The 26557-nt window shown below is 50.4% G+C and overlaps 2 protein-coding genes across 9 annotated transcripts; both read right to left on the bottom strand.

Moving 5' to 3' along the window:
* Positions 1-5: 5 nt before the first annotated feature.
* gatad2ab (GATA zinc finger domain containing 2Ab) lies at positions 6-18289 on the bottom strand. 8 transcript variants are annotated; one of them, XM_084676278.1, is made up of 12 exons: positions 18011-18287; positions 14407-14447; positions 11122-11431; positions 7192-7321; positions 6501-6632; positions 5921-5986; positions 5311-5430; positions 4734-4955; positions 4347-4587; positions 3636-4042; positions 3240-3453; positions 6-2896 (listed from the first exon to the last, which is right to left on the bottom strand). In XM_084676278.1, exons 3-12 carry the CDS (start codon positions 11421-11423, stop codon positions 2700-2702), a joined length of 2031 nt encoding a protein of 676 aa, XP_084532404.1. In that variant the 5' UTR covers positions 11424-11431; positions 14407-14447; positions 18011-18287; the 3' UTR covers positions 6-2699. The 8 variants fall into 8 exon arrangements, with proteins under 8 accessions (XP_084532404.1, XP_084532405.1, XP_084532403.1 ...); XM_084676279.1 differs by lacking the exon at positions 14407-14447 and having other exon boundaries at positions 6501-6629; positions 18011-18289; XM_084676277.1 differs by lacking the exon at positions 14407-14447.
* A 1262-nt stretch (positions 18290-19551) lies between these two features.
* On the bottom strand, positions 19552-26509 carry LOC146254398 (MAU2 chromatid cohesion factor homolog). The gene is made up of 19 exons (XM_084676286.1): positions 26218-26509; positions 25851-25868; positions 25629-25694; positions 25244-25339; positions 24942-25036; positions 24785-24812; positions 24445-24600; positions 24115-24261; positions 23857-23947; positions 23656-23759; positions 23104-23181; positions 22907-22972; positions 22671-22754; positions 22527-22576; positions 22042-22119; positions 21826-21937; positions 21576-21666; positions 20740-20867; positions 19552-20209 (listed from the first exon to the last, which is right to left on the bottom strand). The coding sequence occupies exons 1-19, from the start codon at positions 26449-26451 to the stop codon at positions 20135-20137; spliced, it is 1797 nt and encodes a 598-aa protein (XP_084532412.1). The 5' UTR covers positions 26452-26509; the 3' UTR covers positions 19552-20134.
* Positions 26510-26557: the final 48 nt, after the last annotated feature.

Here is a 26557-nt window from a genome sequence, read left to right as displayed (position 1 = left end):
CAATGAAAGGGATTAAAATTAGTTTATTATTATTACTTGATAAAGCAGAAAACAAACCCCAAAACAAAGAGGAACATTTCTTGTACATAGTTTTTTTTTTTTCCCCAGGGTGATGCATTGCATTTCGAACAGCGCGAGCACCCACAAAAACGGAATGGTGTATACTCGTCACACAGAAGCAGGTAGTAGTTTAAGACAGCACCGATGCTGCTGCACTAGGACGCCAAATCGAGCCCATCACAGCTCCAGGAGCAAAGGAGTATCTCGAAACTACCGTTTCATACCGTCTCCTTACTCCTCATCCACACAGGTACACTTGGGACAGGTGAAGATAATGTGGACAGTCAACCAGATATGACCCTGTCTGGTTCAACCGTGAAAGGAGACACAAACAGGGGGATACTTATACACTACGGAGACACGACCCAGAAGTTTAAAATATGCTTTCAAAAGGCAACCTAGTCACTTCAGTGTACTACTTTGATCTGTAAAAAGTCTAAAAAAAATCTTGAGCGATAAGTAGTCCACTGCATGGTGCACAGTATCACCTTGACGACTTCTGACAAACGGTTATCTAAAAGGCTTCAGAATAATGACAACGGGTGATGCTATTGCTTACGGGTACAGAGTCACGTGTGGCCCATGTGTGACAAACACAAAAGTTATTTCCTCACAGTTTGTGTCTGTACCAGTACCTTTAAGATTTCATAGACTTAGGACCCACAGAGCCCATTAGACACAAACGTCTCACACACACACACACACACACACACACACATAATTGTAAGATCTGGAATACATCACACACACGGCCATCAAAACATATCAAGAAAAAGAAGGAACATTTATTGAGGGGAAAAAGGGAGAGGAAGAATAAAAAAGAAAAAAGAAAGATTTGAAATGGTGCAGCAGAGTAAGAACCTAAATTCAAAGCATTGTTTTATATTTTCAGATTAGCTGTCGTGTCTATAAAGGCCCCTAAAATGCAGTTTCAGCCTTGGCGGTGCTGAACCAGGAGGGCAACAGAATCGACATCTTTTTTGGAGCCGTACACAAGGAAAGCTCTAGTTTCTTAAGGTCTCTCAGAAGGAATACGATCGTCTTGTAAGTGTGGTCTCCGCTTCAAGTCCCATTAGTGTTAGCTTAGCACAAGTTTGCTTGCCCTCTTACACATCGAAACGACATTCCGACACAAACTGGAGAACTAAGCTAATTCGGGGACCTAACCTCAAACTCATCCACTCAATTCCTTGTATAAGAAACGCTAATGCTAAAGGGTTTATACATAACTAAATTCTGAAAGCTGTCCAGCTTATTAGACAACGAGTTGGGCTCTCAGGAGTGATTGGACAAAAGAAAAATAATCCACCACAACCGTAGGACTAAAGGCAAAACAATGTCACTAAAAGATGACATCCCTTTAAACCACCCCCACCTCCCAAACCCCTCACGCTTCAGATTTTTGTATTTATTATATTTTTTTTTACATCCCGAGGGTTAAAGTAAAACAACGAGGTATTATTGGACTCGTCGCCGTTTCTTTGGAAGGTTTCCTAGGAGACGGCTCCTTACGTTGTGTTCCATGTTTCAGTCAGTTACCATAATCCTTTTCTTCAGCCCCCAAAAAACGAATGTTTAAAAATCGAACAGGACACCAGCAGATGTAAAACCACCTTATCAGTAACATTACCCTTTAAACAGGCCTCACAAAGAGGCCACGTCCAAAAATATTAGGGATCGCAATATCTCTTTACACAGTATTACTTTACAGAATCAAGGCGGGTGGAGGGGTCAAATAATCTACCATTTAGCCATACAAAATACCCCCCCCCCCCCCACACACACACACCTTACTTACCTCCTCTGCTAGATAAACCATTGGTGACAGAGGCAGTCAGATGGAGACATTTCTGAAACTTTTTTTTTTGTACAGTCTTTTTTTTTTTTTTTTAATCTTTTTTTTGTATATACTTTTTGCAACGCTGAAGCTTATAATTTTTGTATGAAAGTTCGTGGTCCTCTGAGCTCGACCACAATCCCTGCCATGATGCTCCTCAATGCAATCACTGCTAAGGTGCTGGTGTGGTCTCGCCTCGCTCGTGTGTGTCGGTGTGTGTCGGTGTGTGTGTGTCAAGTAAGGCATCATCCACAGTGTATCATGTTAACAGTGCAGTCACCAGGGGAAGCCAGCCCAGCCAATCAGAGGGAGGCCGGCGGGGGGCGGGGCTTGGTTTGGGAGTGACAGTGTGAAATCACTTCTTCTCAAAACTGTAAAAGATCTTAACTGACAGAGGTGGGAGGGGAGGGGTGGGTGAAAAGGGGCAGCCCCAGTCTTCCATCCAGCTCCTTCTGTCTTGAAGTCCCGCCCGCCCCCCCCCCCCTCGTATGACGTCCAAAACCACCCTGCTCCACACAGAAAACAGGAAGATGGTGAAGAGGTGGGGCTCTCTCATTGGTCGGTATCAAATAATCCCAGGTTGTTGTTGTTGTTGTTCTCGTCCAGTGCAGATGTTAAGTCTGTTGTGTGGTGATGGACTACTACCATCTGAATCAGCCTCTGGGTGGCTGGAGGGAGGGGGGGGGGTGGAGGCTGGGGTCTAGAGGCCGGGGTCTGGAGGCCGGGGGCCGGGGTCTGGAGACCGGGGTCTGGAGGCCGGGGTCTGGAGGCCGGGGTCTGGAGGCCGGGGTCTGGAGGCTGTCTATTTCCATGTGTTGGCTGTCTGGGAGAGGGGCCTGGAGGGGATCATGTCCAGTAGGTATTCCCTCTGGCGCTCCACGGCCGAGGAGCTGTTCTTGTGGACAGACAGGCTGGGGTTGACGTAGGCCATGGTCACCCCTGGAGACACACACAGACACACACACCAGCTGGGCTCAGCACACCCATTTCTCTCTCTCTCTATCTTAAGTTGACACAGATCATCACCCATCACCAGGTAGAAGAAAAACAGGGAGAGAGCGAGTGAGAGAGAGAAGAGGGTGGGGGGGATGAGAGAGAGAAGAGGGAGAGACATTGCGTGGGCGAGATCACGTGGGTCTCTGCAGGTCGTTCAGTGCAGGGGGTGGGGAAGGGAGGAGGGTGAGGGGGGAGAGAGGAAGAGGAGGAGAGGGAAGGCAGAAGAGAGGGAGAGGGGGTAGGGAGAGGAGAGAGGGAGGGGGGAGAAGAGAGGGAGGGAGAGGAGCGGGAGAGGAGAGAGGGAGAGGAGAGGGAGGGGGGGAGGGAGGGTGGAGAGGAGATCTACCTGTGGTCCCGCTGGTCTGCTTCCTCCAGGTGCTGGCCGGGGCGACGCTGCTCCCCTTTGCCCCCTGCGCCGGGCGCACCGCGTGCTTACCTGGTCTGCTGACCAGTGCCGCCGTCGTCACGGCGTTCTGCAGCTGGGAGGACGTGGAGAACGTGTGGGTGACCCCGCGCGACCCCATGGCCGACTGGACACTACGGGACAATTGCCCAGGGCTCTGAGGGAGATGGGCGGCAAACGAGAGAGAGATCCACAATACGTCAGTGTCATAAACCATCGACCGGCCCAGAAATGCTGACGCTTCTCATTCGAGCATTCTAGTCATGAATCACAAACAGAGAGAAGGGGGGGGGGGACGGGGGGGGAGGGAGGGGGAAGTTGCAGAGGGCAGCAGCTGACCTGCTTGATGGTGGAGTGGTGCCTGGCTATAGGCTGGCTGGCTCTGTGCTGCGTCTGCTGCAGCTGGCCGCGGCCCTGCTTGTACTGATGGGACACGAACACCTGCTGCTCGCTCTTCGCCAGCGCCGGGGACGACGCCGTCGTCTTGGCGACGGCCGAGGCCTGCTGGAGGATGCGCTGCTCGATCTCCTGCTCCTGCTGCAGCGCCTTGACAAACGCCGCCTTCAGGCGACTGGTGTGCTCGGCCTTCAGGGATTTCTTCTGGTTGGAGGACATGCACTGGTCGCACAGGACCCCCCCCCCGGCCTTCTCCTTCCTCCAGCGGGACGTGAAGTCCGTCTTGCACTGGGAGCAGCTGAAGGGCTCTTTGGGGGCGGGGCTGGACGAGGACACTCCCAGCTGCTTGCCTGCCAGAGGAACAAAGAAGTGAGAAAACAACAATCTATTATTATCTTGTGAGAAATGTCTCTCTCCCTCTTTCCCCCTCTCTTTCCCCCTCTCTTTCCATGTCTGTCTGTCTGTGTCTCTCGAGACATCAAGTCCAACTAAGCGGAAAATAGCTGGGGTCCGAACCCTTGTATAAATGAAAAATAAACTTGTATGTGGTAAATACAACCAAATGTGAATTCATGTGGATGGCGAGGGGAGCAGGGGGCGGGGGGGGGGGGGGGGGGGGGGGGGGGGGTTGGCAGGGGGTGGGGGTGTACCCACCTCGGCCCAGCGTGTCCAGCAGGTTCTGCACCACGTCCTCCAGCCCCACCAGGTAGATGAACTCGTTGTTGGCCGCCGAGGGCAGGAAGCTGAGCTCGGGGGCGGGGGGCTTGGGCGGGGGGATCTCCAGCAGGGTCTTCTCCAGCTGCTTGCACAGCGCCAGCTTGGCCGCCGCCTGCCGGCTGGCCGTGGACTCCTTGCTGTTGGACTGGGACGAGGCCTTCAGGGTGGTCGGGGAAGCCTGGGGGAGGGGGGAAACGAGACGTCCCTGGTTAGAACCCAGGAACAGCCGCGTGGGTGTGAGTGTTCTGGAGTGTTCCCGGGCCTCTGGGGGGAGACAGGGGGTGGGGGAGACAGGGGGGTCCAGAGACGGGAGGACGGCCTAACCTGGGGGATGTTGACCATGACGTTGGTGTTGGGCACGTTGGCCACGCGGATGAGCCCCTGCTGGATGATCCTCTGGCCCTGCACCTGGACGTTGGGCACCGTGGCCCTGGGGGCCAGCAGCAGGGGCGGGGGCCCCGAGCCAGAGTGCTGCTGCTGCTGCTGGTGCTGCTGCTGCTGCTGGCGCTGCAGGGGCTGCATCTGCTGGGGAGACACGGCGAGGGCCTGACACATCACGCACACGGGTCACACACGCCGCGCGCAGCCAACACGCACGGTGGAGGGGGGGATGGGATGGGAAACACACACAGAGAACGTGGAGATGAGGTGAGGCGAGACAGAGAGGAAAAAGGAGTGATGAGGAGGAGGAAGAGAAGATGGAAGGGAAACATAAGTCAGAAAAACCGCCACCGTCGTTCAAAAATGAACCCACAAATGATTGGCGAAAAAGCGTCAGTTCTTGCTGAACTTGAAGAAAGACAGAGGCAGGAGAGCAGTTTGAAGAACACGGAACAGGGGGGACTCCAGCACACCAGTGTGGGAGCGTAGAGACCCACAGTGCACTGTGTGTGTGTATTACCTGTGCCCCTCGGACCAGAGGGGGCATGGAGATCTGGGAGTTCTGTTTGGACGGTACATGCTGGCCCCCCCTCACCAGCGGGGGAGGGATGACGGTGCCGGAGACACGCCCTGACGACACCTGGGGGGGGTCGACGACAACACCCATCACACGCTGCAGTGCGAGTGTGCTCAACATTTACATTTAGTCATTTAGCAGACGCTCTTATCCGAAGTAAATACAGGGACATTCCCCCCCCCCCAGTCAAGTAGGGTGACGTGCCTTGCCCAAGGACTCAGGGAGTCAAGGGAGTCAGATGGCTGAGCGGTGAGGGAATGAAGGTTGCCGGATCGATTCCCCACCGTCCCTGTACTTACTGTAAGTCGCTCTGGATAAGAGCGTATGATAAATGACTACATGTAAGGACACGGAACGGAAGAGAATCGAACTAGCAACCTTCTGATTAATAGCCCGATTCCCTAACCGCTCAGCCATCTGACTCGCACTGACTTTGTACAACAACGTCATCTCATGAAGATGTTCAGCCAATTTGGATATAAGCAGGGCTTGTGGGTAATGTAGTTGAGGTCAGCACCAGTGTGTTGTAGTTGGAGGTTGTGCTGGTTCTTACCTGGAGAGGTCTGTTACCAGACGTCATGCTGCCCCGCACCAGAGGGGGGGGAGTGGCCACTGTCGACTGTGGAGGCGGAGAGGGAGAGAGGGAGAGAGAGAGAGGGAGAGAGAGAGAGGGAGAGAGAGAGGGAGAGAGGGATGGGGAGAGATGGAGAGGGAGAGAGGGAGGGAGGGATGGGGAAAGAGGGATGGGGAATGAGAGAGAGAATAAGAGAGAGAGGGGGGAGAGAGAGAAGGGGGGGAGGTGAGAAGAGACTATTGACGGAGTGCTGTGTTTGTTTAGGTGCATATGTGTGCATGTTTGAATAGAGGTGTGTGTCTGTTTAAGCAGAGATGTGTGTGTGTGTGTATAAACAGTTTACACTCCATTTCCCATGGGAAAATGTGTCCAATCTTTTGACTGGTACTGTATGTGTTGAAGTGTGTGCATGTAAGTGTGTGTGTGTGTGTGTGTGTGTGTGTAGGTTAGGTGTGTGTGTGTGTGTGTGCGTGTGTGTGTGTAGGTTAGGTGTGTGTGTGTGTGTGTAGGTTAGGTGTGTGTGTGTGTGTAGGTTAGGTGTGTGTGTGTGTGTGTGTACCTTGGGGGCCGTGGGCTCCTTCTGAATCTGGCTGTGTCGGAGCTTCTTCAGCAGCACCAGTCTGGCCTCCTGCAGGCGCAGCTCCCCCTTCAGCTGCTGGATGAAGCGCTCACGCTCCTCTGGGCTGCTCTTCTATGGGGGAGAGAGAGAGAGAGAGAGAGAGAGAGAGAGAGATAGAGAGAGAGACAGCGAGAGAGATAGAGAGAGAGATAGAGAGAGAGACAGCGAGAGAGAGAGAGAGAGAGAGAGAGAGAGAGAGAGAGAGAGAGAGAGAGAGAGAGAGAGAGAGAGAGAGAGAGAGAGAGAGAGAGAGAGAGAGAGAGAGAGAGAGAGAGAGAGGAGGAGGGGGAGGGAGGGGAGGAAGGGGAGAGAGAGAGACAGAGAGGACGGTAGGAGGGGTGGGGAGGGAGAGAGGAGGGAAAGCAACAAGAGGGAGAGAGAGGTGAGGAGGTCATATTGACATACCCACAGACTACAGTACGTCTCTCCAACTCAGTTCCTGGAAAGTGAAAAAGCTTTCCTGTCGGTTTTCCACTTTAACACCACTCTAACAACCTGGGTTCTATCATGACACTAGAAAATGAATCCATGTAGACCACCTGAGAGAGTGAAAACCTACAGGAGGGCAGCTCTCCAGTGTCGGGACACCAGTAAACAACGAGCCAGTAGGTGTCAGGACACGAGGGCTTACCATGAGTTTGTCCGTGTCGGCCTTCTTGAAGCAGTGGCTCAGGCCGTTCACCACAGGGCTGGACGGCTCGTTGTCCGACAGCACGATGACGTCATCAGGCGACGGAGGCTGCCTCTCGCTCTTTATGTCGCTGCGGAAGGGGAGGAGGAGGAGGGGGCGGAACCGTGAGATCATTCCTTCTCCAACGCCTCTTAAACACGTCAGCATTTGCACAAAATTCCCCAGAAGTTCAAACGACGACACAAAAATACAGTGTCGCAGTTTGGCCAGTAGAGGGAGATAAATAGTCTTTTTAAGCCATGAAAGGCTGCGCAGCAGATATGCCAGCCACATAAATTGATCAGAGAGAGAGAGAGAGGGGGAGAGGGGGGGGGGGGGGGGGGGGAGCGCAGGGCCTAGGGCAGGACCATGGTGCTGTTACTGCAGACTCCAGCACCAGCTCTTCCCCAGAGACCCAGAGAGCTTCCCCTCCTCAGGACAGCAGCAGACAGACACCAGGCTCACCCTGACGTTACACATCCCCACGTAAGGAGTGTCTGCCTGGGCCACAGCCAGCCACAGGACAAGCAGCAGGAGGAATGCTGTTTGGTGTGTGTGTGGGTGGGTGTGTGTGTGTGTGTGTGTGTGGGGGGGGGGGGTGGTTCTTTGTAGAGAACAGTGGCAGTGGGTGCTCAGGGCCCCTCCCTGCTTCCACCACAGGAGCAGTGCAGGGCACAGGGCCGCTCTGCACAGGGCCGCTCTGCACAGGGCTGCTCTGCACAGGGCTGCTCTGCACAGGGCTGCTCTGCACAGGGCTGCTCTGCTCTGCCGCTCTGCACAGGGCTGCTCTGCTCTGCCGCTCTGCACAGGGCTGCTCTGCACAGGGCTGCTCTGCTCTGCCGCTCTGCACAGGGCTGCTCTGCTCTGCCGCTCTGCACAGGGCTGCTCTGCTCTGCCGCTCTGCACAGGGCTGCTCTGCTCTGCCGCTCTGCACAGGGCTGCTCTGCTCTGCCGCTCTGCACAGGGCTGCACTGCACAGGGCTGCGGGGTGGGGGATGGTGGGGACCTGGCCAGGGGCCAGCCTATTGTGTACTCCCTCGCTCGAGTCACCCATTCACCCCAGTCATTCAGTAATTCACTCACTCACTCACCCCGTCAGCCCCCTCCCCTCCCCCGCCCGGGGGACAGTCAAGCACAGACCAAGAACAGCCAAAGGTACAACACGGTACAGCCCTGAGGGGTGGGTGTGTGCACATGCATGTGTGCGCAAAGTACGGTGTGTGACTAACCCTGCGTTCACACTGCAGCGACGCCAATCGCCTGCCATCGCTCGCCTTCCCACAGTTCACCACGATGGGGGTGAACTGTGGTGATAATCAAACAGATTATGTAGAATGTAGTTCTCTAAAATCACTGTTGTAGTTGTCATGGCCAAGTGTGCAGACTTGGCTTTACGTACTCGCAACATCGATCAAAGTACAACTTATATAGAAAATACAAAACTGTTTCAGAAACATACACGTTGACATGTGTAAAAACGTTTTATGATATTACTCTCAGCTATATAAGTCTCAGCTAATCTGTCGATACGACCAGGGAGTTCCAGCCGGGCTACTACTGTAACTAGCTAGAACAAAGTTACGTAATGTGACGAGAGACTGAAAATGAAAGTACAGAAAACCCACCAGGAGCACCGACAACGTCGGCAAACCTGCGCCAGGCCTCATTCTTTTTGTTCATGTCTTTGTACAAATACAGGGACGTATCGTACAGCCACACAGGCCATTAGCTTCTCCATCTTAAAAACTGAAAGCTAGAAATGTTTACCATGGTTGCTACGTTACGAGAAACAAGAAAACACTGCGATTGGCCATCGCTAGCGAAAATTGCTCCTCATTTGCATAAAGTTGAGAAAATCTCAACTTGATCGCGTTGCGTCGCTACCCACAATGCACCACGTAAGCGATTCGCCAGGCTCCATAGAAAATGAATGGAAAACATGTTGTCGCTCGCATCGCGTCGCTGCAGTGTGAACGCAGGGTTAGGGTGTGTGTGTGTGTGTGTGCGTGCGTGAGTTAGGGTGTGTATGTGTAGGTTAGGGTGTGTATGTGTAGGTTAGGGTATGTGTGTGTATGAGTTAGGGTGTGTGGTGTGTGTGGGGGTGGGTGGGTGTGTGTGTGGGTGTGGTTTCAGGGTTATGTCCTAGCTTGGGTGTGCCCACACGTTCTACATGTTTACAGAAGACTCAGGAGATGACACGAGAGCGGCTCACCTCCTGCCCAGAGCCCTGGTCTAGGATCAGCTGCAGGATCTGTCAATGTCAACCCTGACTGTGGGGACTGGCTCCAGGCTGGCCTGAGACCATGGATCTGACCTGAGATCTTGTAAGGTCCATGTCTAAGTCTTTTCTAGTTCTATCAACAACAAAAAAAGTATTCCTGATTGTGAGGGCGACTACCACTACATTAAAAAAGAAACGGTCTCTACTCAGACAAACGGATCTCCGAAGTTCCTCCAGGTTGCTTTCTCTCGACATTCGCTACATTCCAAGAATTACGTCCGCTCACAAAGCAGCGTTCAAAGTTCAAACGGGGGTGAGGTGATAGGGCATGAGGAAACCGCTATCACCTCGAGAGTTTTAATCACTCTACTAAAAGGCATCACATGAGCCATTTGCCTGTGTGGTCACGTGACCCCGCCCACCCAGCCAGCCCCTCCTTCCCCCTAACTGCTCCCTCCAATGTGGACACCATGGCAACGGCCGGTTGGAACCAGTTTGTGACACATAGGCTTCACTCTGAAGTGAGGAGTTCAGGTGCCGCGGAAGAAAATGGAGGTCTGTCCTCTCGGAGCTTCAGACTCTCAAAATGGGGTCAGGCCAAGTCGCGAGCGTGCATCCACTTCCTGTGTGACTCCCAGCCCGCCGCTTAGACTGCCTGACGAGCAAGCACTTCAAAAACACACTTGCAAAAAAAAAAAAAAAAAAAAAAAAAAAAGCCGTGCACAGACACGCACATGAGCATAAACATGTGCACGTACGTGCAAACACACACACACACACACACAGCAGTCTTCACTGCTTTTTTTTGGTCCCCGAAGTTGTTCGCCCCCCTTCTGTTCCCTGAGCGCCCTCTGACTGCACAGCACTGCACAGCACTGCACAGCACTGCACTGCACAGCACTGCACAGCACTGCACAGCACTGCACAGCACAGCACAGCACTGCACAGCACAGCACTGCACAGCACTGCACAGCACTGCACAGCACTGCACTGCACAGCACCCCTCCACGCAGCTCCGCCTAATCAGGACCTGGACTCTGTATCTGACGATGACTCGTACCACAAACACTTCGCCCCTCTTCAGGAAATACTGGACGGTTGGAAAGTATTAGTTGAATGGTTCTATGACCACGTTCTCATGGGTGATTGGCTGGAAATGGGACCAGTTAGACCAGTCTATTCAAATTACAATATGTATTTAAATGGCAAAAAGATCATTGTTCCTACGTGGCTGGGAGTAGTGGTACAGTGCAGCAGCAGCCTGCTCCACTGGGCTAAACTAGCCCAAGTGTCCCCGTCAGGGGAACACAGTGTTCACAGTACAAGCCGTCGTCCTCCAGCACTCCGAACAGGGACAAACGCCAAGCAACCAACAAACAGAAAAGGAAATGAGCCTACAGCTGGGGTAACCATGGAGCCCCCAGCCATCAGCTGGGGCACATTTACATGTAGCCATTCAGCAGACGCTTTTATCCAGAGCGACTTACAGTAAGTACAGGGACATTCTCTCTCTCTTCCCCCCCCCCCCCCGAGGCAAGTCGGGTGAAGTGCCTCGCCCAAGGACACAACGTCATTTGGCACGGCCGGGTATCAAACCAGCAATCTTCGGATTACTGGGGCAATTCCCTTAGCCGCTCAGCCGCCTGACTCCCGTGGTAACCACGTCTCACCTCTTGGACGTGCTCATGTCCACGGGCTCGTCTCCCGTCTGCACCTCCACCTTGATGGTGGCCTTCACCTCCCCGGACGCCAGGAGGTCGGCCACCGCCACCTCGGCCCCCTCTGAGGCCTTCTCCGGCCCCCCGTCTCCTTCCCCGGCCCCCGCCGAGGCCGCCGCGCCCCCCTCGGCGGGGTCGCCGTCCTCCAGCTTCACCTTCTTGGGGTCGTCGTCCCCGGGGCTGCCGGGCGAGGTTGCGTCCTTTTCCAGGGCGCGCTTCTGGCTGCGCGTCAGACGCACCGCCTCCTCAGACATGACTCCACCTGGAGGGAGTCAACGGCCCGCGTTACATTTACATTGAGGTCATTTAGCAGACGCTCTTATCCAGAGCAACTTACACTAACTACAGGGGACATTCTCTCTCCCCCTCCACCCCTCCCCGAGGCAAGTAGGGTGAAGTGCCGGAATCAAACCGGCAACCTTCTGATAGCCCGACTCCCTAACCGCTCAGCCATCTGACCCCCCCCCCCCCCTTACAGATGGCTGATTGTGCTCTGCGTGGGGGGGGGTTCTCTCTCTCAGACGCTGCAGGCGTCAACGCTGCATGGGGGCTGGACACTTGGACACACGCATGCAAAGCAGAAGACAAACACGAGCAGACAGGCTCTCCGGCCAAACTGACATGCGGCTATATGCAGACCGCGCACAGGCAGGCATGTTCCCTTAACTAGGAGCGTGTGCGAGTGTGTGTAAACAGAGGTTAACTTGGTTGGGAGTGGGGGGACAGGGGGGGGGGGGGGGGGGGGGACAGGAACAGGGGGGGAATGGTGAATAACTCCTGGCCCTATCCCCTTTCCAAACCAGCCGACCGAAGCACTTTTTCAGTCTACGGTCACATCATAGATAAGAATAATTGCCTCATCACAGCTCCATTACAAGACCATTCAAAAGTAAGAGAGTTATTACAATTGATCCGAGGGCTGTCGGTCGTGTGTAACAACATTTCAACAAACACACATTTCAGATCTGATAGCAAGCTGACTGGAGGGCTTTTATCGTCCTCTGTGACATCAGCACGGCTCCACATGACCCTTCCCAAGATTCCATGGGAGACACAAAGCACTTCCCTGAAAACCGGTTCAAACTGGTCTGCGAGTGAGAGGAGGCTAGAGCAGGTTTTAACCCCTGGAGAAACGGACTGGCAGGCAGAGCGACAAGAGACCACGGCCGCCATGACGATGGGGGGGGGGGGGGGGAGACGGGCCGGGGAGCGTGGAGTTGTGTGTGTGTGGGAGGGGGTTACGCCATCGCCAGCATTCCAAAAACCCATAGAGGAACAAACCATCCCGGAGCGCATGGCCCCCCCTAGGCGTTCAGAAAGAAAAGAACCCAAATCTGCTGCAGAATAGACAGTGTGGCTCCGTCGGCCGTACGTTCACTTTGCGGGTGTCTGGCACAACAAGGAAGTGTGTGGCACAGCAGAATGGGCCTTTCATAGGAAGAGACTAATCTAACACTCACACACAAAAGAGCATAGGTGTAGAACCGCAACCCCACAAACACCCAACGTTGTCCTGGAGACGGCCATCGACCAACACGGAAGAGCTCCCCACGTCGTGAAGTATCAAGACGAGAACAAGATCCAGACAGACTTCCACAGAGCCCTGGGGACAGAGAGCCTGCCACTGACACCGTGGCGAGGAGACTGACCGGAGCTCAGCTGAAACACGGCCTGTCTGTGGCTCCGCTCCATAACTAAGACAGATGTGCCCTGTTGTACCCAACCCTGAGCACAAAGGCCATCTATCTGTAGGGTTTGCGAGCGAGCGAGCGTGTGTTTTTTTTTTTCTTTCCTGGGTTGTTGCTCTCGTACCCTGCTGACAGCACAGAGATCTGTGTGCCACTGGAAGGCCGGCCCTTTTCATATGCAGCTGGGACCCTCAGGATCCGAAATGGCCGCATGGCCAGGGGGAGTGGGGGTGCAGCAGGCCAGGTCTTGGACACGATTCACAGGAGCCAAAATGGCTGCCGCCGTTTCCTTGCTTCCCCCTCGTTCGAGGCGAGTGTGTTTTGGAGTGTGTCTCCAGGCGTTCGGCTCGGGTCGTCTCAGGAGACGGATAGCACCGTGTAGCCGGCCTGTGGGCTGTAAGCCCTGCTGCTAAGCAACAAAGGCAGGAAACTAAATGTGTGTGTCTCTTTGTGTAACCGAGTGAACTCTCAAGAGACGCTGCAACCCCTGCTCAACCGTTACATCAGACTCCACCACACAGGCATGCCCCTCCCACCCCACAGCCATGCCCCTCCCACCCCACAGCCATGCCCTCCTCCACCCCACAGCCATGCCCCTCCTCCACCCCACAGGCATGCCCCTCCCACCCCACAGCCATGCCCCTCCTCCACCCCACAGCCATGCCCTCCTCCACCCCACAGCCATGCCCCTCCCACCCCACAGCCATGCCCTCCTCCACCCCACAGCCATGCCCTCCTCCACCCCACAGCCATGCCCTCCTCCACCCCACAGCCATGCCCTCCTCCACCCCACAGCCATGCCCTCCTCCACCCCACAGCCATGCCCTCCTCCACCCCACAGCCATGCCCTCCTCCACCCCACAGCCATGCCCTCCTCCACCCCACAGCCATGCCCTCCTCCACCCCACAGCCATGCCCCTCCCACCCCACAGCCATGCCCTCCTCCACCCCACAGCCATGCCCTCCTCCACCCCACAGCCATGCCCTCCTCCACCCCACAGCCATGCCCTCCTCCACCCCACAGCCATGCCCTCCTCCACCCCACAGCCATGCCCTCCTCCACCCCACAGCCATGCCCTCCTCCACCCCACAGCCATGCCCTCCTCCACCCCACAGCCATGCCCTCCTCCACCCCACAGCCATGCCCTCCTCCACCCCACAGCCATGCCCCTCCCACCCCACAGCCATGCCCTCCTCCACCCCACAGCCATGCCCTCCTCCACCCCACAGCCATGCCCTCCTCCACCCCACAGCCATGCCCTCCTCCACCCCACAGCCATGCCCTCCTCCACCCCACAGCCATGCCCTCCTCCACCCCACAGCCATGCCCTCCTCCACCCCACAGCCATGCCCTCCTCCACCCCACAGCCATGCCCTCCTCCACCCCACAGCCATGCCCTCCTCCACCCCACAGCCATGCCCTCCTCCACCCCACAGCCATGCCCTCCTCCACCCCACAGCCATGCCCTCCTCCACCCCACAGCCATGCCCTCCTCCACCCCACAGCCATGCCCTCCTCCACAGCTTTCCAACCCTGTGTGTTACTCACCCAGCTTACCCTACCAGCTCATCGAAGCTCAGACACAACCTCTGGGGCATATGTAAAGAGAATGTTACAACAGCTGGACAATAGAAAGAGCTATCTAGGTGAGGGGGAGGGGGGGGGGGGAGATCAATAGTAATGAGCTTTCCCATTGGGATTATACCAGGTAGCTTCCATTATCTGATGTCTAATGCAATGACCCCGCCATCCCCATAGTCCGCCCCCTCTGATCCCCAGCAACACCCCTAACCCCTCCAAACCCAAGCAACAACCCCCCCCCCCCCCCCCCCACAGAGCCATTTTCAAGGTAGCTGGATCTCATAAGCTGTCTATTTACTGCCTAGAGAGTGAGGATAAAACCACAACAGACCAATAAAAAAAAAAAAAAAAAGCTAGACAAAGAAAAGAAGCAGCCGTGAAATTCTAAATGTGGGTCTTCTATTGGATGGTTCGATAGCCGCAGTCCTACAGTACTCAAACTCTTCCTGGAGGCTTCCTGCTCATAATGACTCTTTGCTATCAAGAGTTCCAATAAGCTGGCTGTTTGGTAGGAAGTCCACCACTAAATTAAATATGCATCAAAGACAGAACATGAAGCTGGAAAGAGGCAGATGAAAGACAGAAGGAAGACGGGTAGAGAGGAGCGAGAGACAGAGAGCGGAGACAGAGAGAGAGAGACAGACAGAGAGAGAGACAGACAGACAGACAGAGAGAGAGAAAGAGAGACAGAGAGAGAGAGAGAGAGAAAGAGACAGAGAGAGATCAGCTGACTGGGTGGTAGGGGGGGGGGGAGTGCCTGGCTCGCCTAGCCCTGTACTGTATATTCACTGACACAAATACTCTTCCTCTTCCGTGTACTCCCTCTCCCAGCTTGCTCTCGGGCTGGCTGGCCCACTCGCGCTCTTTCTCTCTCTCTCTCTCTTTCTTTCTCTCTCTCTCTCTCTGTCACTCTCTCCCTCCCTCCCTCTCTCTCATTGGTCCAGGCAGACTGGAGGCCATGAGGGTGCCTCTGCTGGTGTAGTCCTGAACATCAAGGGTTAAGCCCCTGCCATTTTAACGCCACTGACAGATCAGGCCATTAGGGTGTTACCTAACAAAATGGAAGTCCTTAACCCTGCGACTGCCAGGCAGGAAGGAAGGAGCTACCACCTGCACTTTGGACTAGCTGCACCTTGCATCTGGCCCCAATACATACAGCACTGATCACGGTGGCAACAGAAAGAATGCATATTGATCTGAAAGGAAGCAGCTACAGCCCCCGAGCTGGCTAACGGCAGCCTCCCACCCATTCCTGGTGCTAGGAAACCCTGGCTGAGGAGCCTGTGACTGAAGACAAAGCCACTTGGTTTACTCCTCGAGCGTTTCCTGTTTACCGCTTGACGAGCCCCATCCACTTCCTCCCCAGCCAGAGATCTGGGGACACGGTGGACGGGAGCGGGCGGCTAGCCACCGACCTCCAGATCATCATCATCATCATCTCCCATATCTCTTTCCTTGACCAACTGCTGTTCTACCCCCACACACATACACACACAGAGAACTGACTTCCCGGAGAGAAACACAGCCTGCTCAGTGACCATGTCACCAACTTCACATGTTCAGTGAGCGCTGGTATCATCTGGTACACACTGATGTGCCTGAACAAAAGTCTACCACTGTAAATACTGTCATGCCGTCAGATGACATAAGGATGGATCATTGCAATACAGCAAATAGACCTCTAAATGACATTTAGGTTGCATTGAAGACCAATACAATAGGCCAGTATATAGCCATTTATAATCAACTAATCTATAAACCAAAGTATTTTATTTTGGAATTAAGCTATTGTTACCCATTTTCATGAATCAGCTGAAGTTGGCAAGAAATCAGAGATTTAGAGCAGGGTTTCCCTGTGTAAACTATAAGAGTTCTAGACTGTTCCAATATAGCTACAACAAACAAACAAACGTCACCTGCAGGGCTAAAACTCTAGAAACACAAACAGTCTTTTCAGAGCAGAGCCCCAACAACTCACAATGACAGGCAGAAGCCCTTTCAACCTGTGCAGCCCTTTCTGCGTCTGAATATCTACTCAGTGACTGTCTGAAAGTGAAACTAGAAAGCCTTCTCCAAGGAGACTTCTCCGTGTGTTTGAAGCGGACCTTGACGCTGTTAAGTCAGGCCTGTCAGAGAGCATCACTGTGAGAGGGGTTTTATACCAGAAGTACTGCTCCAATGCCCTTCACGGGATGCAAGGTGACACGCGTCCTGGGCCACAAGGCAAGGGTACCCCGGCAGTCTCTTTGGGGGCACCTAGCAGTGGGTGAAGGGAATCGGGTACAGCCACCTAGGCTGAACACCTACCAAGTTACGAAGTGGTATCAACAAATGAAATGGTAGCAGACTCAGCCTAATTCAAATCTTCTAATCCATTCCACAGCGGATGAAGCAAATACTTTATAATAGTAAACAAGCAGGTCACAAGCAGGTCTACTGCAGATCAGCAATCAAGACTTCGCCAATGGACATGACCCCATCTACAATAATATATATATATATATATATATATATAGATATATATATATTTTTTTTTAAGACTTGCAACTACTTTGGGTAAAGTTCCTCAAAATATGGGCAATGTTTGTGGCTTTCCAGTCTAGACTACGGCTCTCACCGCTAACGGCATAACAGAACCACCACTACGCGACAAAAATGCATAATGTCATGGTTGCGCTAACGTATAGTCTATCGAACAAAGTATTGAGGTTCACTATAACAAGTTGAGTTTACATTTCAATAATGTTTTGTATAAACAGTTGTTTAAGTCAACTGTGTACCGCTAGCAATATGAGGTGATACCGAATTCCTAAAACGTAATATGTTTATATAGTGAACCGGCTAAAATAGCAAGACAACAACAACCTGTCCGTCCGTCCAGTTGTCCTCGCTCTACCGTGATACCAGCTTGACGACAGCTAGCCATCTACCGGAGCTGGTTAGCTAGCTCGCTAAGAATGGCTGGAAATTATTAACTTTTAACAACCATGAATGGCCATAAGTAAGATAGTGTATTAAAAGATGTAACAACACGTGTATATTGCCAGCTGCCTGGTGCTACATTCGAGATCATAAACCTGACAAAAATTGGAAAGAGCAACCAACACAAAGCAGGCTAGCTACGATAACTCCTCGGACACTCGCCTGGCCGGAGACAGACAGACAGACAGAACCTACGGGTTCACAATCAACGAATGGTTGTGTATCTAAAACTATACCTATAGTTTGAAAAACTTTGATTCTTGTTAAATGTTAATATCCGCTGTTTGACTTCCTCTGCTTTTACCATGGTTGGAAGTTGAGAGTTATACTTTGTAGTGGTTTACTGCCAGTCGATAGCTAGTCTAGCTAGCTATGTGTGTGTGTATGTGTGTGTGTGTGTGGCTAATTACGCCGCTAGCAAGCGACACACAAACCATCAGCTACCAATACCACTCAGCAAGCGGTTAGCTAGCTAGGTTGCTAACGACTAAGCTAAGGAGTAGGAAAAAAAAACTTATGGTCGTCGGCTCAATTAAACCCAAATTCTTAATAAGTTTGATCTAAAAATAGAAAACATGAACTAACTTACGAAGAAAATGATCCAAAGCAGCGTGTTCCCTTGAGTTCTTTACTTGTTTTGACTGACTATTTACGCCAGTAATTCGATGAAAAAAAATCCCGGGGATCCCCTCTCTCCTGCCCGCTGCCTCTACGGTTGCCAAATAATGAGCCGCTTACACACATGGACGGCGTCACTTCACTAAGCATGCGCAAGTGGTCACACCAAAGGGGAAATCAGCATATTATCGGGACCACAGTCATGTACCTATGACCATGTATACTCAGGACCAGCAGGCCCGTCCAGGGCAACTGGCAACCATGTGTTTTTACAAGAGAAGCTGCACAGGGGTCAGCATCCACTACTGTTACCATAGCTACTTGGAGTTGTGCACCCCCCCCCCCCCTTCCCCCCATACCATCCCTAATGGAGATATTGGGAAAATGTTTTTTTTTGCTGTAATTTATTTGTTTAGTTGTAGTATCTAGTATGTACAATTATGATAATAAAGAAGCAGAAGATATAGGTGTAGATGATGTGCTGTGAGACAATCAAAACTCAAAAGTTTGTGCTTGAGAGGGAGAGAGAGTGAAAGAGAGAAAGATTGAATTCATGATATTCAAAACCTACTTACTTTTTTACAAAAATAATAAGTAAATAGTGTGGGTGGGACGTAGAGACAGGCTGAAACCAACCAAACAAACAACGGAATTTAAACCTTACTGAAATAAAGCAACAAAGCAGGAAGTTTCCCTCCCAGTAATGAGCACCAGGACTCACTATTTGGCAGGAAGTACTGTATCTTCGTTCAGATGTGTTTATGTTCTCACTTATCACCTTCAAGCATCTGTTTAGGAACAGTTAACAAACCCCATGTCCAACACATCATTAGACTCTCTGAAATCAGCAGAGACGTTATTTGAGATGAGTTAGTCAATTTTTATTTCTTATCTGACTGTATCCTTTAATTGGTTGTGTAAAACAAAATGATTGTCTTCTTTTGTCTTTTAATGTTAGAACCACAATATGACAAGAGGCATTGTGAATTTCACTAAAGCATTAAGTAGAATCATAAGCAGATTTTTTTATCAGAATTCAGAATTAATTCAAAGTTATCACTTTAGGAAATAGGTTTGGGTTTCCTGTGCGCCATCAATCCCTCCTATTACATTCGTAAGGAACTCACTGAAGACTAAAGTGCAATCTTCATTATATAAATGAACACATCCATGAAAATGGTCAAGAGTAAATGCACTATTAATTATCAAATACGATGGTGCCATTGACTTTACTGTTTACATTAAACAATACATTACAATAATTTACTCTGACTTTTATTAAGGAAAACTTTTAAGAACAAGTATTATGCAATGAAAAACCAAGGGATTGGATTGAATGGCAAGGGCTCAAGCTTTAGTTCCACCAACAGAGAAACTTGAATATCAAGCTTTGAGTTGCTAAAAAGTACATGATCCACTGGACAACAGTTTAGAAAAATCACCGTACAGTAAAGTTTTAGCAAGAGTCATTTATGTACAAATATGTTGTAAAGAAAACTCTTAAAAAGGAACTTTAGGTATAAAATGTTTTTATTAGAAACCATTTTTTATCAACTTTTTCTTCTATGCTTTAAAAAGGTATTTGCAGGAACTTTGCATCTCAGTATGGGAAATTGTATCATGTCTGGAGTTAAAACAATTAAATGCAAGTTAGTACTTTAACAGTTGGTTGCCAACTGTGACATCTGCTGGTCAATTAGGTAATGGCACTGCATGGGACATCAAATTGTTGCACAAGTTTCCTTTCAGGGGGTAAATCGATAGTTGTTCATCTACCAATTCAACCTTTAAGAATCAGAGGTCAGAAGTATTTATTGGTGCAACACAACAACAAAAACATCTGGTAATGGTCAAATCTTAAATCGGTTAGTATCCATATAAAAAAAGGTCTAAATCCATTTCTTGAGCTTCAATGCACAAGTAAAAAAAAAAAAGCTTTCATAAAAAAAAAATAAAAAAAAATGTTTTCAACAGTTAAATACAAATATATAATAAATATGTATGTGAGCAGGCTTCCCTCAGGGAACATCTGATGTGTGACGAGGGCTCTCTCCGCTCCCAGGGGGCCGAGCGGTAATACGGACCACGGGTTGGCTCACAGCAGGCTGGCCAGACTGGTCGTGGGGCCGTTCTGGGCTTGGAACTGCCCCGGAGGCGGACCCTCAGTCCACTATCCCAAAGAGGAGGACCAGGAGACACAGACAGATCAGATAAGTCGCCGCCATGACACATGACACGAGAGACAGAAACAGAGGCAGATATCTGTCAGTTAACCAACCGAGGCCCGAGTGGGAATGTTTTTAGGCTGGTTCTTACTCTGATGAGGTTGTGTTTAGGCTGGTTCTTATGCTGATGAGGTTGTGTTAAGACTGGTTCTTACTCTGATGAGGTTGTGTTTAGACTGGTTCTTACTCTGATGAGGTTGTGTTTAGACTGGTTCTTACTCTGATGAGGTTGTGTTTAGGCTGGTTCTTACTCTGATGAGGTTGTGTTTAGACTGGTTCTTACTCTGATGAGGTTGTGTTTAGACTGGTTCTTACTCTGATGAGGTTGTGTTTAGACTGGTTCTTACGCTGATGAGGTTGTGTTTAGACTGGTTCTTACTCTAATCAGGTTGTGTTTAGGCTGGTTCTTACGCTGATGAGGTTGTGTTTAGGCTGGTTCTTACTCTGATAAGGTTGTGTTTAGGTTGGTTCTTACGCTGATGAGGTTGTGTTCGGGGAGGCTGCAGGCCGCGATGTGGTCCTGCAGGAGCTGCTGGGAGAAGTTCTGGTGCATCTGAGCGGCTTCATGAGCGTCAATGGTGTTCCCCAGGGCTTTGTTCAAGTCTGAAACCCAAACACGGTCGTTCAAACCGCCTGGAGGTCAACCGCATCCAGACAACTAAAGGCCCCGACCCAGGGTTCAAAATGAACGGCGTGCCGTCGTTGATGGAAAAGATGTATGGGACAGTTGAACACAGACTTTGCGAAGACGGCGGGACAATAGACCAAAACAATATAAAATGCATACAGTGGTTCAACACGTTTAAACATAAGGCGGGTGAAACATATCACATTTAGCTTTAGCTTAAAATTCCATAAACTATAAACAATTTATTCACAATACAAGTGTTGCTATGTGTTATGCGCTGCTCCTTTCTTTCGAACTTTCTTTCGAAAATATTTTGTTGATTTTTCAAAACTTTCTGTAGAAAATATATATTTTAAACCTGTACAAACGTTTTTCTTTTTTTTTTCAAAACCTTTTAAAAACTGTTTCAAATGGTTTTCTAACAAAAAAAGTTTTTTTTCAACCTTTCTTTTTTCTCCAAAACTTTAGAAACTTTTTTTCAACAGCCACACCAATATTTGTGTTGGTTCCTTCGTACAGACCAACTGATCTGCTTACCAAAGATTACCGTACCATCAATTAGTAATGATCTATTATTTGTATCCTAGCATGCTACCTTAGACCAACCCTAGGTCCAGGTCCTAGACAAACCTGGGTCTGGGCTAACAATTGTGGTGTTCCTGCTTTTCAAAGAGGACAGGTACCTTTCAGCAAGGCAGAAGACCAAAGCTGGACAGACATGTCAGGGATCTTGCTGGCCAGCTGCATCGCTGGAACCACCATGTTGTTGCTTTCCTGGAATCAGGAGATAATGATCTTAGCAAGTGCACACAATGGCTCTTCAATAATGCAGAGGCAACTTCACGAATGGAATGGGCAGACAAGATAGAACAGTGGATTTCCAATAGTCACTCTGTGTGTGTGTGTGGGTGGGTGTGTGTTTTGAAACCTCACCCTGTGGTTTCCCAACACAAAGAAGATGTGTCCCAGCAGCACCAGGGAGCAGGCCGTGAGTCTGTTCAGGTCCTCAGCGTTGGACATCTTCAGAGTTTCCCTCAGGAACCGTCTGCAACCACAAAACCCACGAATGACGGAAGAATCTGTATCCTGAAAGAACCCCTATGTATCGAACATGGGGGATGTTTTCCCTGTCAGCAGAGAGCAACGTACTTGGCCTCGTTGTAGCGTCCTTGGAAGAAGGAGAGCAGTCCTCTGATGTAGAAGGCTGCGGCGCGGAGACAGTGGGAGCTGAAGGACAACCAGGGACACGTCAGTCAGTTTGTGGTCAACACTGACGGACACTCACTAGCACAGACATTTACATTTAGTCATGTATCAGACGCTCTTATCCAGAGCGACTTACAGTAAGTAGAGGGACATTCCCCCGAGGCAAGTAGGGTGAAGTGCCTTGCCCAAGGACACAACGTCATTTGGCACGGCCGGGAATCGAACCGGCAATCTTCTGATTAATAGCCCGATTCCCTAACCGATCAGCCATCTGACTCCCCACACAGACAGGACCGAACGCGTTCATATATCATCGCAGTGTCTAGGAGAGAGCTCTCGAGTGAACGCGAGTACCCTGTCGATGTTCTTAATATGATAATAAAAGTCCGTTGAGACAAGTGTTGAGTCTTTCACTGATCATACTTTACCTCACTGGGAAATTGTGATCTGGGTTGACCCTTTCCAGCAGGCTGTACAGCTGGGCAAAGAACAGCAGAACATAAACAAGTGTCAGGTGTTTCAATTGGAGCGAAAATGGCCGTGTTTTCAGAGCCCACTGTGTCTGATCTCACCTCCTGGTTTCTGTTTCCTTCCCTGATGTAGACGGTGGCCAGGTTGGTAACAATGAAGGACCACAGCTCCTGGTGGTTGGTGAGCTTGCAGGGGACGACACACAGGTAAAGAAGTGAGAATCAGGGAAATCCCATTTCAGAGTTCAACATTTAAAAAAATGATTACATTTATTCCCACTTTTTTTTTTTTTTTTTTTTTTTTACTGACCACTATGCCAGTACCTCACGCCACTCACCCTTAGAGCTGTGGTAAACTGGGCCTCTGCATTGTCCATGCAGTTTACTGAGATACAATACAGACCCTGGGAAATCAGAGTGAAGAACACAGCACAGTCATCTGTGGGGAACCAGAAATGAGGGGAGGGAGACCACCTCCCTGGAGGAGGAATCTAGGGTATGTCTTCTGGGTTGGAGCAAGGTTGACAATACTCACTAATAGAGTGTGGAGCTGGGCGGCGTGGTTGCTGAATAACCTGGGGGACTGCTGACACAGCTGGCACACCTGGGAGATCTGCCACAGGGCACAGGGAGATGAAGTAATGAACTTAGAGATGGGTTGTTATTCATATCTGAATAGCTCCATGGACACCGCCGTTTTGGGGCATGACGACCCCGCAACTGCAGACAGTGCCTCTACAAGGCCTTTCTAATTACACACAACAATGACTCTCCTTCTGGGCTACGTTTCAGGGGAGATGAGAGAAGTTTCGCACTGAAGTTTGGACTTTTACATTGACATTACATTGACATTTAGTCATTTAGCAGACACTTTTATCCAGAGCGACTTACAGTAAGTACAGGGACATTCCCCCGAGGCAAGTAGGGTAAAGTGCCTTGCCCAAGGACACAATGTCATTTGCATGGCCAGGAATCGAACCGGTAACCTTCTGATTAATAGCCCGATTCCCTAACCGCTCAGCCATCTGACCCCCCCCCCCCCCCCCCCCCCCCCCCCCCCCCCCCCCATGAGAGACCAGGGCTTTACCTCCTGTATGGCTGTAGCTTTGTGGCCAGTGACGAGTCGACACATGATGATGTGCTCCAGCAGTATGACTTGAAACGTGGAGAGGATGGGACTCGAGTCCAGCACTGCGAATGGAGAAAATGAGAGATTACGAATATATTCAAAAATGATTCTATACAAGTAGATGCTGACTAAGAAAAATAAGGGGTCAAAAGATAGTACTTTTTAGCTTTTCAAGCTGCATAAGTGCTTTGTCTGTGTACTTCTGAGCCTTCTCCAGATACCCAGCTTGCATGGAGTGCATGACCGTCACCTGCAAGACAAAACCAATGCCGTCACGCAAAACCAGAGCACTGCACATTGTACTGCTCGTTCCCATCAAACGCCTAAAAGATTCCATGCTACATCCTCTGAGGTTCCTTTCGAGGGACGTGCATACCCGCAGGTGACAAAAGGGAGGAGGCCTTGCAGGTGTCTCACCAGGTAAACAAGCACACACATGTGCTCTTTGGGCAGCCAATGGAAGAGGTCTGCGGGGTTGCTCGGCAGGATCTCGTCGTCGTGGAGTGTGGAGATGGTCTGGATGCACTGCTGCAGCTGCTTCAGGCACGGCTTCACGCTCTTCACCTGCGGGGCGTCGACAAAGGAGACAGACGTCATTAGTCAACATCCACCAGCTACATAACACAAAACAGACCCCCCTCAAATTGGCGCCAGTGTCAAGCCGTGAGCTCAGGAACGAGGGCAAGATGCGAGCCCGACAGATTTAAGATGCTACGAGTGTTTTAGTCGTCAGCGCTGCCCGCCCACCTGCCCTGCGTCCAGGTAGTGTGTGACCTGCAGCACTAGGAAGAACACCCTGAGGGACTCCTTCTGGATGGGGTTCCCCTGCCACGTCTCCACGATGCTCCCGCACAGCGTCAGCAGTGGGTGCACCTCGCCCAGCTTCCTCTCCATCAGCAGCAGCTGGGGCACAAGAAAAAAAAACGAATAGTGTGTCCAAATAGACATGGGGGGACTACAACTCCCAGAGGTCTAGGCGGCAGCCATATTGTAAATCTGTGACGTTCTTCTATGACATGCTCCACACGATAGGCCGGTAGGCATTTCAGATGTAGTTCTACAACGCAAACACGGACTGTAGACTTACCATTCCTTTACTCAGGAGGAAGAGGGCCCTGGTGAAAACACAAGAGATTTAGCCGACCGCCACAGACACATTTAATGCCAACTTCAGGGATTTCTGGTACTGTAGCATCTCAAGAGTTTCTGAGAAGGATTTAATGTGAGTGGAGAAAGTGAATCACCTGGTATACTCTGAACCCACCACTCTGGCATACTCTGCTCCGACTCCCAGCAGGTCACAGGCAGACACCAGGTCTTTCTCCAGCGTGTGGAGTTGCTTTATAATTATTTTTTTTTAAATAAACAATAAATAAATACCTTAAACAGCCTATGAATCAATCAATCAATCAATCAATCTGAAAGCCATGACAGTTTTTTAACACCAAGATTTTCTGAAAACACTAATGGATGACGTTTGTGCATTCTACAGACTCATTCGGTGTAGGGTCAGTCCAGTTGCAGGTGTTGTGTTAGAACTACTTACCGCCAGCTGAAACAGCAACCTGCAGTGCCAGTAGGGGGTTTGCTGTGAAATCTGGATGGCCTTCCGCAACAAAGGTTTGGCAGAATCCACCAGGTTCTGACAGAAAACAATTCCATTAAATCAAAGCTCATTCAATATGAGACTTTATGAAAAGAACAGGATTCAAAGTCTAATTTGGTTTGTTTGATTAACAGCGGATAGCTGAGAAGTTGGAGCATTTGCTGCTAATCAAGAGATCACAGGTTCAAATCTCCTGTTCATCGCTATGAATAAAACCATTGACTAAAATAAAAGGCTACAGTATTAAGAGAAAACATAATATTCATGTTTTTATTTGTTTAACTAGAGGTAGGAAAACTGCACTGAGATGTGGAAACCTAATTACCTGCTGGCAGTAGAGTTCTGATAACAGACTAGCGGCCTCAAACTGGACATCTTCAAACTGGGCGATCTGGATACATTGAATTAAGAAAACTATTCGTGGTAAAGACATTAATGATGACTTTAACAAAGTGCAAATGATAAACACATTTGGTTCCGATCTTGAATGTATATTCTTAACGTTTGAAAGCCGGTGTTGGACAGAGACACGATTTGGAAAGGATACTTGCTGCGATATAAACCACTGAGGGGAAAAATAAAAGAGTTAGCGATGGACACCAGTTAATGACATCAACTCAGTTAACGCAGTGAATAGATTGCGTGGGAATATTATAGTTTAGCACAAAATAACAGCTAGTTGTTCAATTTGAGTAACATTAAAATTATAAAGCAGTAAAAATGAGGTAGTAAGTGGTAGCTGAATTGGATATCATGTTTCTCCAAATAACTTGCAAATAAATAACGGTGTCCTCAAATTTTCTATAAAGTTGCCACAGTTTTAGTCACTGGAGACTTGTTCCCACAATGATTTCCCGGAGCAGGACCTCGACCGTCCCGGCCTGTTTACTCGCTCTTCCCCAAAACTCTCTCACCGCTTTCTCCAAGTGGCTACGCGCTAGCTCGCTGTTCTTGGTATGGTGATAGAGCACCGAGCCCAACTGAAGATGCGTCCTCGCCTCAACCCTTTGAGGCGGCTTGAACTGAAAAACGGCTTGAAGACAGTGTACGCACAGACGAATTTTGGGTGGACTTGAGGTTCGAAAATGTTCTGCAAAACCCAAGAGGGCGAGGTACCATGATTCCGGGGCCTCAACATTGGACGCCATTTTCCTGATAACAACACATTTTTTGCAGTGTGCTGCCACCTCGTGGTACACTGGGCCAAAGAGAGAGGTATGTTGTTGATAATGTTCTCGGGTATTGTAGTCCAAA

Source organism: Hypomesus nipponensis, chromosome 16, assembly GCF_054491055.1.
Source record: "Hypomesus nipponensis isolate SF chromosome 16, ASM5449105v1, whole genome shotgun sequence".
In the NCBI taxonomy this organism is placed as follows: Eukaryota; Metazoa; Chordata; class Actinopteri; order Osmeriformes; family Osmeridae; genus Hypomesus; species Hypomesus nipponensis.
This window is presented reverse-complemented; position numbering and strand designations above follow the sequence as displayed.

Excerpts from the sequence above, each read along its gene's own strand:
- gatad2ab (XM_084676278.1), bottom strand. The coding sequence starts at position 11,423 with ATGTCTGAGGAGGCGGTGCGTCTGACGCGCAGCCAGAAGCGCGCCCTG. Across the intron at positions 5,987-6,500 it reads AGGAGCCCACGGCCCCCAAG|TCGACAGTGGCCACTCCCCC; the intron begins GTACACACACAC and ends CCGCCTCCACAG. Across the intron at positions 4,956-5,310 it reads CTCTGGTCCGAGGGGCACAG|GCCCTCGCCGTGTCTCCCCA; the intron begins GTAATACACACA and ends GTGATGTGTCAG.
- LOC146254398 (XM_084676286.1), bottom strand. The coding sequence starts at position 26,451 with ATGGCGTCCAATGTTGAGGCCCCGGAATCATGGTACCTCGCCCTCTTG. Across the intron at positions 25,340-25,628 it reads CAGAACTCTACTGCCAGCAG|AACCTGGTGGATTCTGCCAA; the intron begins GTAATTAGGTTT and ends GTTTTCTGTCAG. Across the intron at positions 20,210-20,739 it reads CCGAACACAACCTCATCAGC|TGGACTGAGGGTCCGCCTCC; the intron begins GTAAGAACCAAC and ends TCTTTGGGATAG.